This window comes from Tachysurus fulvidraco, chromosome 14, assembly GCF_022655615.1.
Source record: "Tachysurus fulvidraco isolate hzauxx_2018 chromosome 14, HZAU_PFXX_2.0, whole genome shotgun sequence".
Lineage (NCBI taxonomy): Eukaryota > Metazoa > Chordata > Actinopteri > Siluriformes > Bagridae > Tachysurus > Tachysurus fulvidraco.
The window spans coordinates 844,941-861,339 of NC_062531.1; the positions used below are offsets into that span (position 1 = coordinate 844,941).

Consider the following 16,399-nt stretch of genomic DNA (forward strand, 5'->3'; position numbering starts at 1 on the left):
CAGGGAGACCAAAGAGATGATGATGTGATAAGAAGAAAAACAGGAACAAGAAGAACAATTCTTTTGTTCCTTCACTTGCTGTGACATTAAAACTCTAGAATAAAGAGAAAATCAATAAATATATAGACAAAGATTCAGAAAAACTATTCATATGAGAGACTAGATGATAAAAAATGAGCCAAATAAACACATGAATTAGTAGATAAAAATAACTGTAGACATTACTGACTAACCAATCAGAGAGAGGATCCAGATGTAGGCGGAGTCTGAGCCCAGCATGGAAGACTTAGCTGGAGACGTGGCCGTGTCTGACACTGAGAATAAAATAAACAAATTTTACAGTCGTGTTCATATAAAAATACAGATACATTCGATGTTTAATCTAATCTCACATTAACATCATTTTTCTAACCTAACCTCTACTTTAGAACATACAGCATGTACACTGCTCAGTGCTGCTTTTGTCTATTGTCTTTTGTGTAATATCATTTGTCCTGCATTGTCTTGTGTCTCACACTGTCTTCTTGTCTTGTGTCTCACACTGTGTACACCAGGTTGTACAGATACACTTTATGTGTCTAGGACTAACTTACTAAGTCCTTATCTCTGTGTTGTTCTATGTAGATCCATGGTCATGGAGGAAGGATGTCACACACAAATCACTCAAGTTTTCACCTCGGTGGAACCTGAAGTTTGGGGCAAGTCGTGGCCTAATGGTTAGAGAGTCTGACTCGTAATCCTAAGGTTATGGGTTCGAGTCTCGGGCCGGCCACGACTGATGTGCCCTTGAGCAAGGCACTGAACCCCTCAACTGCTCCCCGGCGCCGCAGCATAAATGGCTGCCCACTGCTCCAGGTGTGTGTTCATGGTGTGTGTGTGTTCACTGCTGTGTGTGTGCACTTTGGATGGGTCAAATGCAGAGAACAAATTCTGAGTATGGTTCACCATACTTAGCCGTATGCCATGTCACCTTTCACTTTTTTTAAGTTTCACATTTTAAGTTTCAAATGAAAAAACAAACATTAGGTTTGAAGCCTGAAGATGTTTAGTTCTTTCAAGCAGCTCTGAGAAACACCTTTGTTGAAGTTTCCAGCTATTTGCCCCTAAAAAACGTTGAGGCTTTAAACACCACCATGTATGAGGTCACGCTCCAGACTTCCTAACAGCTCCTAACAGCTGTTTCCAGGTTGCTGGATCTTTATGTCATGGCCCCAGTTTCACTTGCATTTCATCATCTTCAGATAAGTTCACTTTCAGTTAAACTGAAATGAGGCTGTGGCCTTTTGACAGAAAACACAATAAAATGGCCGCACCTTTAACCCTTTGGCGTCGGCAGTCAGGTGATTCTGAGAAGAGCTTGAGGGCTCGCCACAACAACCATCACAAGAACTCTCACACACACACCAACTCTAACAATTTCACAATCACACACACCATTGCCACAGAAACAAAAAAGCCAGGATAGACATTTATTTTCACCAATGAGACAAATTGTGTGAAATCTTAGGACACAATATGAGAACAGATTTATTGGCTCAACTGCGACGACTCCAAGCTGAGCTTTCGAACACATTTAACCTGAAAAACACTGATCATGGCTTCAGGCAATAAACACTGAATAAGTAATGACCAGAGGAAAACATTCTTCTATAACATTCCTCTCTTAATGAAATTCATGATAGTGTAATACAACACAAGACTTAAACTCTTTCTTCATAACTGCTTTCCAGTGAAAATGTCATGTAGAATATTAAGAGTGATATTAAAAGTCCACCTTCAGTGTATAGTTTATTACTGAGACATGTTGTGTGGAAGCAGATCAACTCAGAATCTGAACACTCACAATTTAACTTAATTAAAATGACATTTTCTCCCACAGAAAGCAGTTCTAACAAAAAAACTACACCAGGTTACGTTTGTGACACGCTGCGTCAGGGCTGACGCTATGGGAAGGCTTCCGTGAGGAAGTTGTGTCTGAAGCTCTGTGTGCAAACATGCCAATTTAATGGCTCGGGAAGGACACGTGACAAAGTGATTACATGCCAGTAAGTCCATATAAGGGCAATACCCATGCCGCCACGCACTGGTCGATGACTGTGCCAGAGGCTGTGATAAAGCACGAGCAGACTGGGAAAAGACCATCAATGGCCCAGTAGGACCTAGGACTAGGAAGTACAGGATATAGAACCTGATAAAGGTGTGTGGAGAAGACCAACTTGCCGCAGCACAAATATCATCAAGGGGGACACCCCTGGTCAAGGCACTGGATGAGGCAATACTCCTAGTGGACCACCACCAAGTGCACCAGGCAATGCCTGGAAACCGGAAACCTCTTATTCCGGCCCCCAAAACAGACAAAAAGGGCAGAGGAGTTACTCCACAAGCTAGAGCAGTGGACATAAGCCCGCATCCTGTCAGTATTCATCACACCAGAGGCGAAAAAGCCTCCATTTCAAAGCATATAGCTTCCTAGTGGAAGGAGCCATAGCATTCAGTAGAGTCTCTGTCACCTCAGATGAGAGGCCTGCCTCTAGGGATGAGAGGCCTGCCTCTAGGAACTGGTCCACCTCAGGGGCCAGACCCAAAGCTTCCACATCTCAGCAAAACCACTCTCAGCAAAAGGAACCTGGTCTCTGCCCAGTGCAAAATCTACTGTGCCAAAAAAGGTTGATTATAGACCTCCCATAAACCCCGGGCAGGATGGCCATTCAAGGCTGCTCCCCAGTCCGAAAGTGAGGCGTCCGTCAAAAGAGTCTTACAACAGTGACAGGCCCCTGAAGTGGGACCCAAGGCCTGGTACCGGGGTCTTTTCCACATAAGAAGGGTATGAAGCCCACAGCACGTAACCCTTATACCCTGAGGCGATGGCTGTGAAGATGAAAGCCCGACCCCTGAGGCAGAGCTCGAATGGACTCATGTGAGGCAGACCCAAAGGGATAAAGTTGGCTGCTGCCGACATGAGGCCGAGCACCTTCTGTCCCTCGGTGACAAAGAGGCTGACCAGATGGAAGCCACCCGAGCAAGAGACAGATGTGCCCGCATCGTGGTGGACACAAAACTACCACCAGAAAGGTGGTTCTCTGAGAAGGAGAAAGCACACACACTCTGGGTTCAACCTGAGGCCTTGACACCTCATATGCGCAAGCACAGCATCTCGATGACTTGCCACCATAGCATTCGATTGGGCCAGAATGAGCCAGTCGTCCAGGTAATTCAGTAGGCGGATGCCCTGGAGACCCAATGGTGTCAGGGCAGCGTCCATGCACTTTGTAAATGTGCGTGTTTAAAGGGCTAGGCCAAAAGGAAGAACACAATACTGGTACACTTCGCCTCCAAAAGTGAACCTGAGGAACTTCCTGTACTCAGGTAGAATGCCTATGTGAAAATAAGTGCCCTCGAGATTGATCACCACAAACCAGTCTTTGGACCTGATCTGGGACACGATAACCTTGAGCGTGAACATCCTGAACCTGTAAGTCTTCAGAGTACAGTTCAGAGCCTGCAGGTCCAAAATCGGACACAGCCTCCCGTCCTTCTTGAAAACAAGGAAATATCGGCTGTAAAGCCGGAGCCCTGCACAGGGAGGGTTACATGCTCTATGGTCCTTTTCCTCAGGAGCAAGAGAAGTTCCTGGAGATACACCGCCTGGTGCCTGCCAACGAACGTGTGCAACCCTGAAAACACTGAGGACCCACTGAGACACACCACGCTGCCTGGTTGACTGATATTGGTGTCACCCTCGTGCAGACCTCCCGGGTGGAAAGCGGCATACTCTCTTCCGGGTCGGGAGAAATCACAGTGCGATTTCAAAGTCAAGGGAAAGGGCAAGTAAAGGAAAATACCCATCTCTTGCCCCACTTCCGCTAACCCAACCTGCGAACCCTGTGATCGAAGCCACCACGCCACCTCGGCGGACGTGGGACCCATACTACGAGGCGCAGCCAAAGCTGAAAATATAGCCAGGCCGGATCGGAGAGTATGCAGATGGAATCCCTCACAATGCACGCAGCCGGCTCCCTCGAGAGCCGACCGGGGATACGCCTCTCCAAAACAAACAACACAAAGAGAGTGCGTGTCCTCCCCCGTGATAAAGCAGGGATAAAGCATCTCTTAAAATGCTTACATTGCAATATATTACTATTTTTCTCACCTAGCTTTCCCTAAAATATATATTTTTCTCTCCCTGCACTAGACAGACAGGACAAACAATTGACACACATACACAGAGCACTTCCTGAAGACAAAAAAGCTTACATCCTTACATGGACTTACTGGCACGCAATCACTTCCTCACGTGTCCTTCCCGAGCCATTAAATTGGCGTGTTTGCACACAGAGCTTCAGGCACAAATTCCTCACAGAAGCGTTCCCATAGTGTCGGCCCAGACGCAGCATCGAGTTCCCTCGAAAGGGAACTAAACATCATTTAATGCATAAGGCATCAAACACTTCCACAAGCATGAATGCGTAAAACAAGGGAGGTTAAAAGGACTCAATCAGAAGAAACCCTACGGGCCATCCAGATGATTTTCTGACCCAAACATCTGTGACACAAGAACAGAATGTCTCACATTTCTATGATATCTGAACTGTATTCAGAATACATTCCAAGCCACATGCCTGAAATGTTATGCTTTAATAATGAGAAAAATAAAGATTCTATTTTAATAAACACTCGTCCTGTAGCTGGCGGTTCTTGCTCTGCATGTTTTCGATTCTCTAGATGGAATGTGCTCAAAGTCATCCAGGTACTTGTTTTTGTACGTGTTTACTATGAAGAATTCTGGGGTCTTACTTAAAATCCCACTCTTGGTGTTTATAATGATTTATAATCCCACTCTCAGTGTAAAGCTGCTTTGAGACAATGTAAACTGTTAAATGTGCAATACAAATAAAATCCATCCATCCATTTTCTACCGCTTATCCGGGGCCAGGTCGCGGGGGCAACAGTCTAAGCATGGACACCCAGACTTCCCTCTCCCCAGACACTTCCTCCAGCTCTTCCGGGGGAATACCGAGGCACTTACTTAATACTTAAACTCCTCCACTTGAGGCAGGAGCTCTCCACCAACCTGAAGTGGGCAAGCCACCCTTTTCCGGCTGAGAACCATGGCCTCAGACTTGGAGGTGCTGATTCTCATCCCGCCGCTTCACACTCGGCTGCAAACCGTCCCAGTGCATGCTGAAGGTCCTGATTTGAAGAAGCCAACAGGACATCATCATCTGCAAAAAGCAGAGACGAAATCCTGTGGTCCCCAAACCTGACTCCCTCCAGCCCCCGACTGCGCCTAGAAATCCTGTCCATATAAATAATGAACAGGACCGGTGACAAAGGGCAGCCCTGCCGGAGTCCAACATGCACCGGGAACAAGTCTGACTTACTGCCGGCAATGCGAACCAAACTCCTGCTCCGGTCATATAGGGACCGGACAGCCCTTAACAGAGGGCCCCGAACCCCATACTCCCAGAGCACCCCCCACAGGTCACCACGAGGGACACAGTCAAATGCCTTCTCCAGATCCACAAAACACATGTGGACTGGTTGGGCAAACTCCCATGAACCCTCCAGCAACCTGGTGAGGGTATAGAGATGGTCCAGTGTTCCATGACCAGGACGAAACCTGCATTGTTCCTCCTGAATCCAAGGTGCGACTATCGGCCGAATTCTCCTCTCCAGTACCCTGGCATAAACTTTTCCGGGGAGGCTGAGGAGTGTGATCCCCCTGTAAGTTGGAACACACCCTCCGGTCCCCCTTCTTAAACAGAGGGACCACCACCCCAGTCTGCCAGTCCAGAGGCACTGTCCCCAACTAACACGCGATGTTGCAGAGGCGTGTCAACCAAGAAAGCCCCACAACATGCAGAGACTTAAGGTACTCAGGGCAGATCTCATCCACACCCGGTGCCTTGCCACCGAGGAGCTCCTCAACTACCTCAGCGACCTCAGCTCGGGGGATCGACGAGTCCACGACCAAGCCCTCTGCCTCTGCTTCCTCAATGGAAGACATGTTGGTGGGGTTGAGGAGATCCTCGAAGTATTCCTTCCACCGTCCGAGGATGTCACCAGTCGAAGTCAGCAGATTCCCACTCCCACTGTAAACAGTGTGAGCAGGGCACTGCTTCCCCCTCCTGAGGCGCCGGACGGTTTGCCAGAATTTCTTCGAGGCCAACCGATAGTCCTGCTCCATGGCCTCACCAAACTCCTCCCAGACCAGAGTTTTTGCCTCTGCAACCACTCGGGCTGAAGCTCGCTTGGCCCTCCGGTAACTATCAGCTGCCTCCGGAGTCCCCGGAGGCAGGCTCGATAGGACTCCTTCTTCAGCTTGACGGCATCCCTTACTTCCGGGGTCCACCACCGGGTTCGGGGATTGCCGCCATGACAGGCACCGGAGACCTTACGGCCACAGCTCCGTGCGGCTGCATCGACAATGGAGGTGGAGAACATGGTCCACTCGGACTCAATGTCTCCAACCTCCCTCGGGATCAGGTTGAAGCTCTGCCGGAGGTGAGAGTTGAAGATCTCTCTGACAGGAGACTCTGCCAAACTTTCCCAGCGGACCCTCACAGTACGTTTGGGTCTGCCAAGTCTGTCCAACTTCCTTCCCTGCCATTGGACCCAACTCACCACCAGGTGGTGATCAGTTGACAGCTCTGCCCCTCTCTTTACCCGAGTGTCCAAGACATAAGGCCAGAGGTCAGATGAAACAACCACAAAGTCGATCATCGACTTCCGACCTAGGGTGTCCTGGTGCCATGTGTACTGATGGACACCCTTATGCTTGAACATGGTGTTCGTTATGGACAAACTGTGACTAGCACAGAAGTCCAATAACAGAACACCACTCAGGTTCAGTTCGGGGGGGGGGGGGCGTTCCTCCCAATCACGCCCCTCCAGGTGTCACTGTCGCTGCCCACATGAGCGTTGAAGTCCCCCAGTAGAACGACGGAGTCCCCAGTCGGGGCACTTTCTAGCACCCCTCCCAGAGATGCCAAGAAGGTTGGGTACTCTACACTGCCATTTGGCCCATAAGCACAAATAACAGTGAGAGACCTCTCCCCGACCCGAAGGCACAGGGAAATGACCCTCTCATTCACCAGGGTGAACTCCAACACATGGCTGCTGAGCTCGGGGGCTATGAGAAAGCCCACACCAGCCCGCTGCCTCTCACCGCGAGCAACTCCAGAGTAGTAGAGAGTCCAGCCTCTCTCGAGGAGTTGGGTTCCAGAGCCCAAGCTGTGCGTGGAGGCGAGCCCAACTATCTCCAATCGGTATCTCTCAACCTCCCGCACCAGCTCAGGCTCTTTCCCCCCACAGCGAGGTGACATTCCATGTCCCTAGAGTCAGATTCCGTGTCCGGAGATTGGGTTGCCGAGGCTCCTGCCTTCGACTGCCACCCAATCCACATTGCACCAGCCCCTTACGGTTTCTCCTGCAGGTGGTGGGCCCACAGGAGATTGGCCACACGTCGCTCCTTCAGGCTGAGCCCGGCCGGGCCCCGTGGGGTAAGACCCGGCCACCAGGCGCTCGCTTGCGAGCCCCAACCCCGGGCCTGGCTCCAGGGTGGGGCCCCGGTTGCGCCAAGGAGGTTGCGGTTGGCGGTTCAAGGAGGGGTACAAATAAAATTTGAATACAAATAAAATTTGAATTAAAATTTATTTCTATAGAGCTTTTAACAGTGGACATTGTCTCAAAGCAGCTTTACAGAACAAACTAGGGCTGGGCGATAAAACGATAACGATATGTATCGCAATAGACACGTGATCGATAGCAATATAAAATGTGCTCGATAAGACGTTCGATATTTTTTATTCTTGTCGGAAGAAAACAGAAGTTGCGAAGCAAGTTTGGTTGCATTAACAAAGGCGTTCACTCTCTGGTAACCTAGCAACTTGGGGAGTGACACTCTAACAGCCAGTCATGTAACAGTATCAAGTTTGGTTGCACCATATCGTTGTCTCGTGCTGGTGCTGGATTCCTCTTCAGTAACCGGCAACTGATAAGCAGAAAATGATTGCCGCAGTGAGCAAGGAAATTGTAAATAAAAGAAGAAAAAGCTCGCCAGTATGGCAGTTGTTTGGATATTATAACTAGGGCTGAAACGATTACTCGAGTAACTCGATTACAAAAATTGTTCGAGGCAAATTCCACTGTCTCGAAGCCTCTTTTAATTCATTTTAAAGCTCATGTCACGTTATTGTGCAATTATTGTGTGTGTGTGTGTGTGCGTGCGCACGTGCCCGCACGTGACAACGCGCTTATGTAGAAGCGGAAGGAGACACGTGGAGTTAGCGGTCTTTTGATTTGAGGATGCGTGCAGGCTGCAAAATGGAAGGGCGCAATAACAATGTCAATGAGCAACGAAAAGAAACAAACAGGAGAAAATGACAGAAAATGTCCAAGTTTTGGGACACTATCAGAGCGTCTGTTTTCAGTAGCAGGAAACATTTCTTTTGCATTGATTACTGCTTTTTGCACAGAGCGCATGCTCTCAATTCTGAGCATGTTGATACCTTTTTTCTTTGCAATCACATGCTCCTTTAAAGACTTTTAAAGCACACTCGTTGAGAGAGAGAGAGAGAGAGAGAGAGAGAGAGAGAGAGAGAGAGAGAGAGAGAGAGAGACTTTATATTCTGATTTTATATATAGGAGAGTGATGGGGTGCTGCGCCAGATGACCTGGCCTCCACAGTCACCGGACCTGAACCCAATCGAGATGGTTTGGGGTGAGCTGGACCGCAGAGTGAAGGCAAAAGGGCCAACAAGTGCTAAACATCTCTGGGAACTCCTTCAAGACTGTTGGAAGACCATTTCAGGTGACTACCTCTTGAAGAGAATGCCAAGAGTGTGCAAAGCAGTAATCAATGCAAAAGGCAGCTACTTTGAAGAACCTAGAATATGACATATTTTCAGTCGTCTCACACCTTTTTGTTATGTACGTATATAATTCCACACGTGTTCATTAATAGTTTTGATGCCTTCAGTGTGAATCTACAATTTTCATAGTCATGAAAATAAAGAAAACTCTTTGAATGAGAAGCTGTGTCAAACTTTTGGTCTGCACTGTATGCTTAAAGCACTAGATGTGAAACCATACATGGCCTCTAGGTCCAAGTTCCTGTCCATGTTTTTTGCCTCTTAAATCCCACAAAGCATTCCAAATTGGACAGTAAAGGTTTGTTATGGCTGATCTGTAGATTTTGAATCTTTTAGTTCTGAAAGTTAAGTTGCATGACGTAAAAGGCAGTATTTTTGTATTATTATTACTGTTTAACGTATGCCTTAGTTTTGATACTTTAAAAAAAGTCATTTGAAAATAATTTATTTTTGTTGTGTTTGCATCTCAGAAAAGGGTTCATTTAAAGCCCAGAATGTTTGACATTTAAATGTACTTAATTCTTCTCAGTCAACTTTGTCATTGTTCACAGTACAAGTACAGACAGAGAAACAATGGGTATCTAAATGTTTATTTTTGATAGAAAATATTGCTGTATGCATTGCATACTATGCATTTAAAAAATAAAAGTTCATTTTTATAAAAAAGGAAACCAATTATTCATTTTAAGAGACCCGTTTTATTTTCTCTTGTAGGTTTAATATTGCTCTTTAACTAAACAAAAATACATTTTATCTGATTACTCGATTAATTGATGAAATTTTATTAATCGTTGACATTTTTGGTACAATACTTGATTAATATAGCGTTCAGCATCAGTTCAGGCAGGCCACATAGTCAAGCTCGGCTATCAGCTGATGTCAATTTTCTAACCTCGCCCATCAGCTGATCTGATTCCTAAGCGCGCTATTGGTCCCTTTCCCAGGGCGCCCTATTTAAATGCTTTTTTCAGTCTGTCTGCTTGGCTGTTTCCTCTGCATTGCTGCACCACCTCCTCCCCCAGCTCCTCCTTGGAACTGTGTGTTTAACTTAATCAGTGTCATTCTATTGTCACTGATGCAGGCTCTGTTCTAAATGGGGGGGGGGGGGTTGTCTGGCTGCTTTCCCAGTTAAAGCTGGTGCTGTTCCCTGACTAGCTTTCATGGAGCTCATGAAAAGGAAGGGGAATTCAGAACAGAGCCATACCGCCAAATGTAAATTTCATAAGCTTGCAAATAAAACATTTAAATGTCAAAGAATTGTCTTTATTTTGACTCAAGTGGTCCTGATTGAACTAAAATATTCGATAGCTACAGCCCTAATTATAAGTCTACAAAAATATACTTGAATAGTTCAACTTCAAGTATGATTAGAGTAAGAATAAATTGACTTTTCTTTCATTTTGCACCTTAAATGTTAAGAGATAATCGTTAAGTGTTCATTGTGACTTTAGACTTTTGTTTACATTTTATTTATTTAAGTTTTCCTGATTGACATTTCTTTCTTAATAACCGAGGGGATTATGACCAGAGGAAGGTTAAGCTTAAAATAAAAATGTTTAAATGTAATATATTTTTACACACTACTCTGTGTATGCACACACACACACACACACACACACACACACACACACACACACACACACACACACACAGGTTATTAAATGTGCTTCAACACGTCTGTCTTCATCGAGTCTGAAATAAATCTGCTTCATTACTGTAGTTATGGTTCCTACTGTTTGTCCTAATGTTCTGATTTTCAGGGTTGTTTTTGTCATTATTGTGATTCTGTGATGGACTTTTTCTTCTTACAGTTACAACAAACTTTTTAAACAAAACCAGCAGGAAGACTCACAATTTGTTGCTGTTGTTACGTTAATGTTTTTATTATAAGCTAAAAATAGAAGAATGTTTTCTTATTGTTCTTTATCATCGTTATAGTTCTTGTAAGTTTTCTTAGTGTTTATGAAGTTTATAATTTGGAGGTTGTTGTCATGGTTACTGTTAATGTCATTTTATTTAGCATTTAATAGAGAAACAGAATCCACACGGGATCTCAAACAGAGGAATTAGATGAGCGTTAGTCGATCAGCGAGGAATGACGTCAAACTTAATCCAGACACATGAACCAAGAAATGAAAACAAGATCTAGAACCAGAAAAACCAAGAAACCAGAACACCACCACCTCAGGTCACGCAGGAGGGGGAACATGAGGACAGGTGAAACTGCTCCAAACAGAACAAATACCGATGACAGCCTAAACACAGTAAGGAAATCAAAAGGAGTATAAAAGCAGGGTAAGAATTTGAGACATGACAGAAATGAATAACAACACAAAGGACAGAGAGGATTCAAAACAGACATAAAACATAAGAAATCTCTGAGCTCATCTTTTTATTTTATTTTTACTGTGCCTGAGACAACATGATTTATACTAATGTGTGTGATGTCGGCTTTAAACCGAACAAAAAACTGCAATAACTTAACACCAAAAACTGGTGTGTGAGAAAACGGCAGCAGGAGATCAGCACTTATTACAAATCACAAACCAGTTCATCTGGTTACAACATCCAAAACACAGATACACTGTGATTAGATCTGATCAACACTCGACTGAACTGCCTTCATGTAATAAAGTGGATTGTGTACGTGCGTGTGTGTGTGTGTACGTGCGTGTGTGTGTGCATGCGTGTGTGTGTCCATGCGTTTGTGTGCGTGCAGTTGTGTGTATGTGCGTGTGTGTGTGCGAGTGTGTGTGCGTGTAGTTGTGTGTATGCGTGCGTGTGCGCATGTGTGTGTGTGTGTGTATGCAGTTGTGTGTGTGTGTGTGCCTGCATGAGTGTGTGTGTGCATGTGTGTGTGTGTGTGTATGCATGCATGTGTGTTTGTGTGCATGTGTGTGTGTGTGTCTGTGAGTGTGTGTGTGTGTGTGTGTGTATGTGAGTGTATGTGCGTGTGTGTGTGTGTGTGTGTGTGTGTGAGAGAGAGTGTGTGTGTATGTGTATGTGAGTATGTGCGTGCGCGTCTCTAACATATACTGTATACATTACAATAGAAAAACAGATAAATGAAGAATGAAACTTAAAGTTTGCTTGTTAATTTATCACAATTATCAAGCATGGCGTTAGTTCTGACAGGCCACGTCCTCAAGCGTGCATCAGCTGTTAATCAGCTGTCCACGAAGCGCACCAATCCGGTTACGACCTCCGTATTACCCGACCATTTATATTCCCATTCATAGAGCCGTTCAGCGCTTCACTGCTTTCGGCGGCTATTCAGAGTTCAAACCGCAAGCTGTCTCCCTTCGTGTTCGCGATATGGAACTATAAGCGGTCGCGATTACTACCGCTACATTACTATGCTACATTACGCAGGCTAGGCTACGTCGTTTCATGCTACACTACGTTATGTCACGCTACGTCATGCTAGGCCACGCTATGTCATGCTAGGCTAGTGTATGCCTCGTGGTGTTAAGCTAGGTCATGCCATGTATGCTTCAATTCAATGCAATTCAAGTTTATTTGTATAACACTTTTTACAATAGACATTGTCTCAAAGCAGCTTTACAGAACATAAACATAGAGCAGAAGGTAAACATAATTAATGATAAAGGAAATAACGAATAATAAAAGAAATAAGAATTAACAGAATAAAAATTCTAGATTATTATTAGATATATATAGTTCACAATGTGTATGTATTTATTTCCCTATGAGCAAGTCTGAGGTGACTCAGGCAGCAGTGGCGAGGAAAAACTCCCTTAAATTGGTAAAGGAAGAAACCTTGAGAGGAACTGGACTCAAGGGGGAACCCATCCTCATATGGGTGACACTGGTGTGTGATTGTAATATACAGTCAATTAAATGTTGTATTGGTGTAAGGATCATGGACTTCGGATCTCCTTAGTATCACAGAGTCTAACTGGTGATGTCTCAGGATTCTTAGAGTCGGCCTCGGCTCAGTGGACGTCCAAAGGCTTCGTCCCACAGAGGACGTTGGGAGCTGGTACAATGTCTGGATGCCTCGGGATGGGTATAAAGTGAGAAGCAGTGGAAAGGGATTAACATATCTGCTGTTCATAAAAATGTGCCGGTCTGATCTACTAGTGCATGATACTATAGGATGTATTATGTGTATGCCTGACTAAAGAGATGAGTTTTTATTCTACATTTAAACTGGGAAAGTGTGTCTGAGCCCCGAACACTATGACGAGGACTATTCCAGAGTTTGGGAGCTAGATAAGACAACACTCTACCACCGTTAGTAGACTTAGATATTCTGGGAACTAGCAGTAGTCCTGAGTTTAATGTAACAAGCTTTGCCATGTTAAGCTATGTTTTGAATGCATGTCACGACGGGCCAGGCCATGCAATGCTTGCTATGCTATGTTACGTTTTGCTAGGTAATGCTATGCCTAGATACGCCTCGCTATGCTAGGTTATGCTATGCAACCCATGTCCCATCATGTTACGCCAGGTCAAGTTATGCCTTGCTAGGCCATGTATGTCACGCTAGGTCATGCTACGCCCTGCTAGGCTATGTTACGCTACATCATGTTAGGCTATGTTATGCCAGGTTACATCATTCCTCTCCCCAATTCTGTTTTATGCTTCGGTTGATATGCTACCCAGCTCATTAAAACAGTTGAAAAGCGGCATGGATGGGCAAAGTCGACATCACAGAAGGAGCTTCAGGAGACAGAGCAGAGAACACAAACCCACCACCATCGACAGACCTCTGCGGAGCGAGTGAGCAGCTTAAGTTCTCGTGTTAATCTCACCTGGACCTACACACTGACGCAGCGCCAAAGAAGGCACTCAACGTCTCTTCATCCCAAGATGGCCGAGGAAGATAGGAACAAGCCCCAGCATCCCCAGAACATTTTACACCTGCGCTATAAAGAGCATCCTGATGGGCTGCACCACTGTCTGGTTCGGAAACAGCACGCTGGCAACCATAAGGTTCTGGAAGGGTTGCTCATACTGCCAGCCACATCGTCGGAGGTGAGCTTCCCTCCTTCCAGGACATCTGCACCAGGCGGCGTATAAGGAAAGCCCGGAGGCTCATGTTGACTCCAGCCACCCGTCCCACACACCCGTCCCTCTCTCTACTCCCTCAGGAAGATGTCTCCGCAGCATCCAATCCTGCACTAGCCAACCGAGGGATAGCTTTTCAACCTACTACAGCAACATGCTCGCTGCAAATATGCCACCATCCACTCAGCTCAGGGGAAGCTTCCCCTGCTGCACTTAGCTGAGTGGATATACTACATGCTCGTTGCAAATATGCCGCCATCCGCTCAGCTCAGGGGAAGCTTCCCCTGCTGCACTAGCTGACTACAGCAACATGCTTGTCGCAATATGCCACTTCGCTCAGCCCAGGATGACCTTCCCCTTATCATTGTTTAGGTAGAAGTACTGGCTTCATACTGCAACATCGTTTTCTTCCCTCAGGATGTTGAAACCAGGCTTCATGAGAAAGCAGAGTTCCACAGGATGCGTGCTCCCCTACCCATCATTGTATTTTTAGTGGATATCCAACATGCTCGTTCATATCGCTGCGCAGGGGTGCATCATGCCCCCCCCTTTGCTCCACACTTTGCTTTAACTGACTCAGCAACGTGCTCATTGCATTATGCTGACATTCGCTCAACCAGGACGACGCTCCTTCGATCTTTGATCAGTTCCGGATTGACCAGCTTCACACTGCTACAGTTATGTTGGGGGTTTTTCCCCTTGGCACATGGTTTTGTTTTGGGGGTCTGTTCTATTTTCTAGTCGCTGCTCTCCCCGCTCTGTCCATGCACGCGCATGGACGGGCATGTGGATTCTTGCCCAGAACAGAACCATACCGCCAATACTAACTGTATGCATATCATTTAATTCCCTTGTGACAAAGTGGTCCTGACAGAAATCAAGCATCGCGTTAGTTCTGGCAGGCCACGTCGTCAAGCGTGCATCAGCTGTTAATCAGCTGTCCACGAAGCGCACCAATCCGGTTAAGACCTCTGTATTACCCGACCATTTAAATTCCCATTCATAGAGCCGTTCAGCGCTTCGCTGCTGTCGCGATCTAAACTCCCTCCTCCAACCCCAGCTCCACCACGCTGGAACCCGTGTTCACTGTACCAGTTTACGTCTTAAATCTCAACATATTTTTCTCTCTCCCTCTCTCCCTCTCTCTCTATTTATTTGATTATCTATCTATCCATTCATTTATTACTTTCCAAAAACGTGTAAGTGAGCTTATCAATACTATGCATGCTAGTGGTTCTGTTAGGGGGGTCTATTCTATTTTCTAGTCGCTGCTCTCCCTGCTCTGTCCATGCATGCGCATGGACGGGCACATGGATTCTTGCCCAGAACAGAACCATACCGCCAACACTAACTGTATGCATATCATCTAATTCACTTGTGACAAAGTGGTCCTGATAGAAATATATTTATATACATGATAGATTTTTGTTTAATTTAAATATCTGCTCTGAAAAGGACCACAGGACAACAGTTAAAGACATGTTCAACCTTTAAAATAAATGAAAGAGATTTTCAATGCAACGTCACTGTCATGTGACTTGGTGTTGGAGTGTAACATTAAGATACCATGAGTTTAAAACATTTGTTCAAAGTTACAATGAAAAGTGTCAAAGGTTTTTTTTTTTTTTTGCAAAAGATAAGGAAAGAAGTGCTAGTTGAAGTGTTTCCTGAATAAGTAGGTCTTCAACCACCGCTTGAAAATAGCCAGTGACTCAGCTGTCCGGACCTCTAGGGGAAGTTTGTTCCACCACCTTGGTGCCAGAACAGAGAAGAGTCTAGTAGTATACTTGCCTCTTACCCTGAGAGATGGTGGAACCAGTCGAGCAGTGCTGGTAGATCGGAGGTTGCGGGGTGCAGTGTGAGGAATGATGGGGCTTTGAGGTAAGAGGGAGCTGGTCCATTTTTGGCTTTGTAGGCCAGCATCAGTGTTTTGAATCGGATGCGTGCAGCTACCGGAAGCCAGTGGAGGGATCGCAGCAGCGGGGTGGTATGCGAGAACTTTGGCAGGTTGAAAACAAGCTGGGTTGCTGCATTTTGGATCATTTACAGAGGACGGATTGTGTTCATAGGTAGACCTGCCAGCAATGCATTGCAGTAATCCAGACTAGAAATGACCAGAGACTGAACAAGTACCTGAGCAGTCTGTGTGGACAAAAATGGCCGAATCCTTCTAATGTTGTAGAGAAGAAACCAACATGAGCGAGTCACATTAGCAACATGAGTGGACAAGGACAGTTGATTGTCCATGGTTACCCCAAGGTTGCGAGCTGTGGCTGAAGGGGCGATCAGATCGTTGTGCAGGGATATAGTAAGGTCATGACCTGGGGATGAATCACCTGGGATGAACAGCAGTTCAGTTTTGCTAGGATTGAGCTTTAACTGATGAGCAGTCATCCATGATGAAATTTCTGCCAGACATGCTGAGATCCGGTCAGAAGCTGTGGCATCTGAGGATGGGAAAGAAAAGATAAGTTGTGTATCATCAGCATAGC

The 16,399-nt window shown here is 45.8% G+C and overlaps 2 protein-coding genes across 4 annotated transcripts in view; both read right to left on the bottom strand.

Moving 5' to 3' along the window:
• LOC113642636 (very low-density lipoprotein receptor-like) overlaps positions 1–16,399 on the bottom strand; it is a 109,975-nt gene that overhangs the window by 39,283 nt on the left and 54,293 nt on the right. The window contains exon 10 of one of the 3 annotated variants that reach the window (XM_047800436.1): positions 234–314. The exons of the other annotated variants lie outside the window; for them this stretch is intronic. Coding sequence (XP_047656392.1) covers positions 234–314 — 81 coding nt within the window. The remainder of the gene's footprint in view (positions 1–233; positions 315–16,399) is intronic. 3 annotated transcript variants of the gene reach the window in all.
• The window catches only part of LOC113642620 (N-acetyllactosaminide beta-1,3-N-acetylglucosaminyltransferase 3-like), a 48,976-nt gene that overhangs the window by 17,559 nt on the left and 15,018 nt on the right, over positions 1–16,399 (bottom strand). The window lies entirely within an intron of this gene.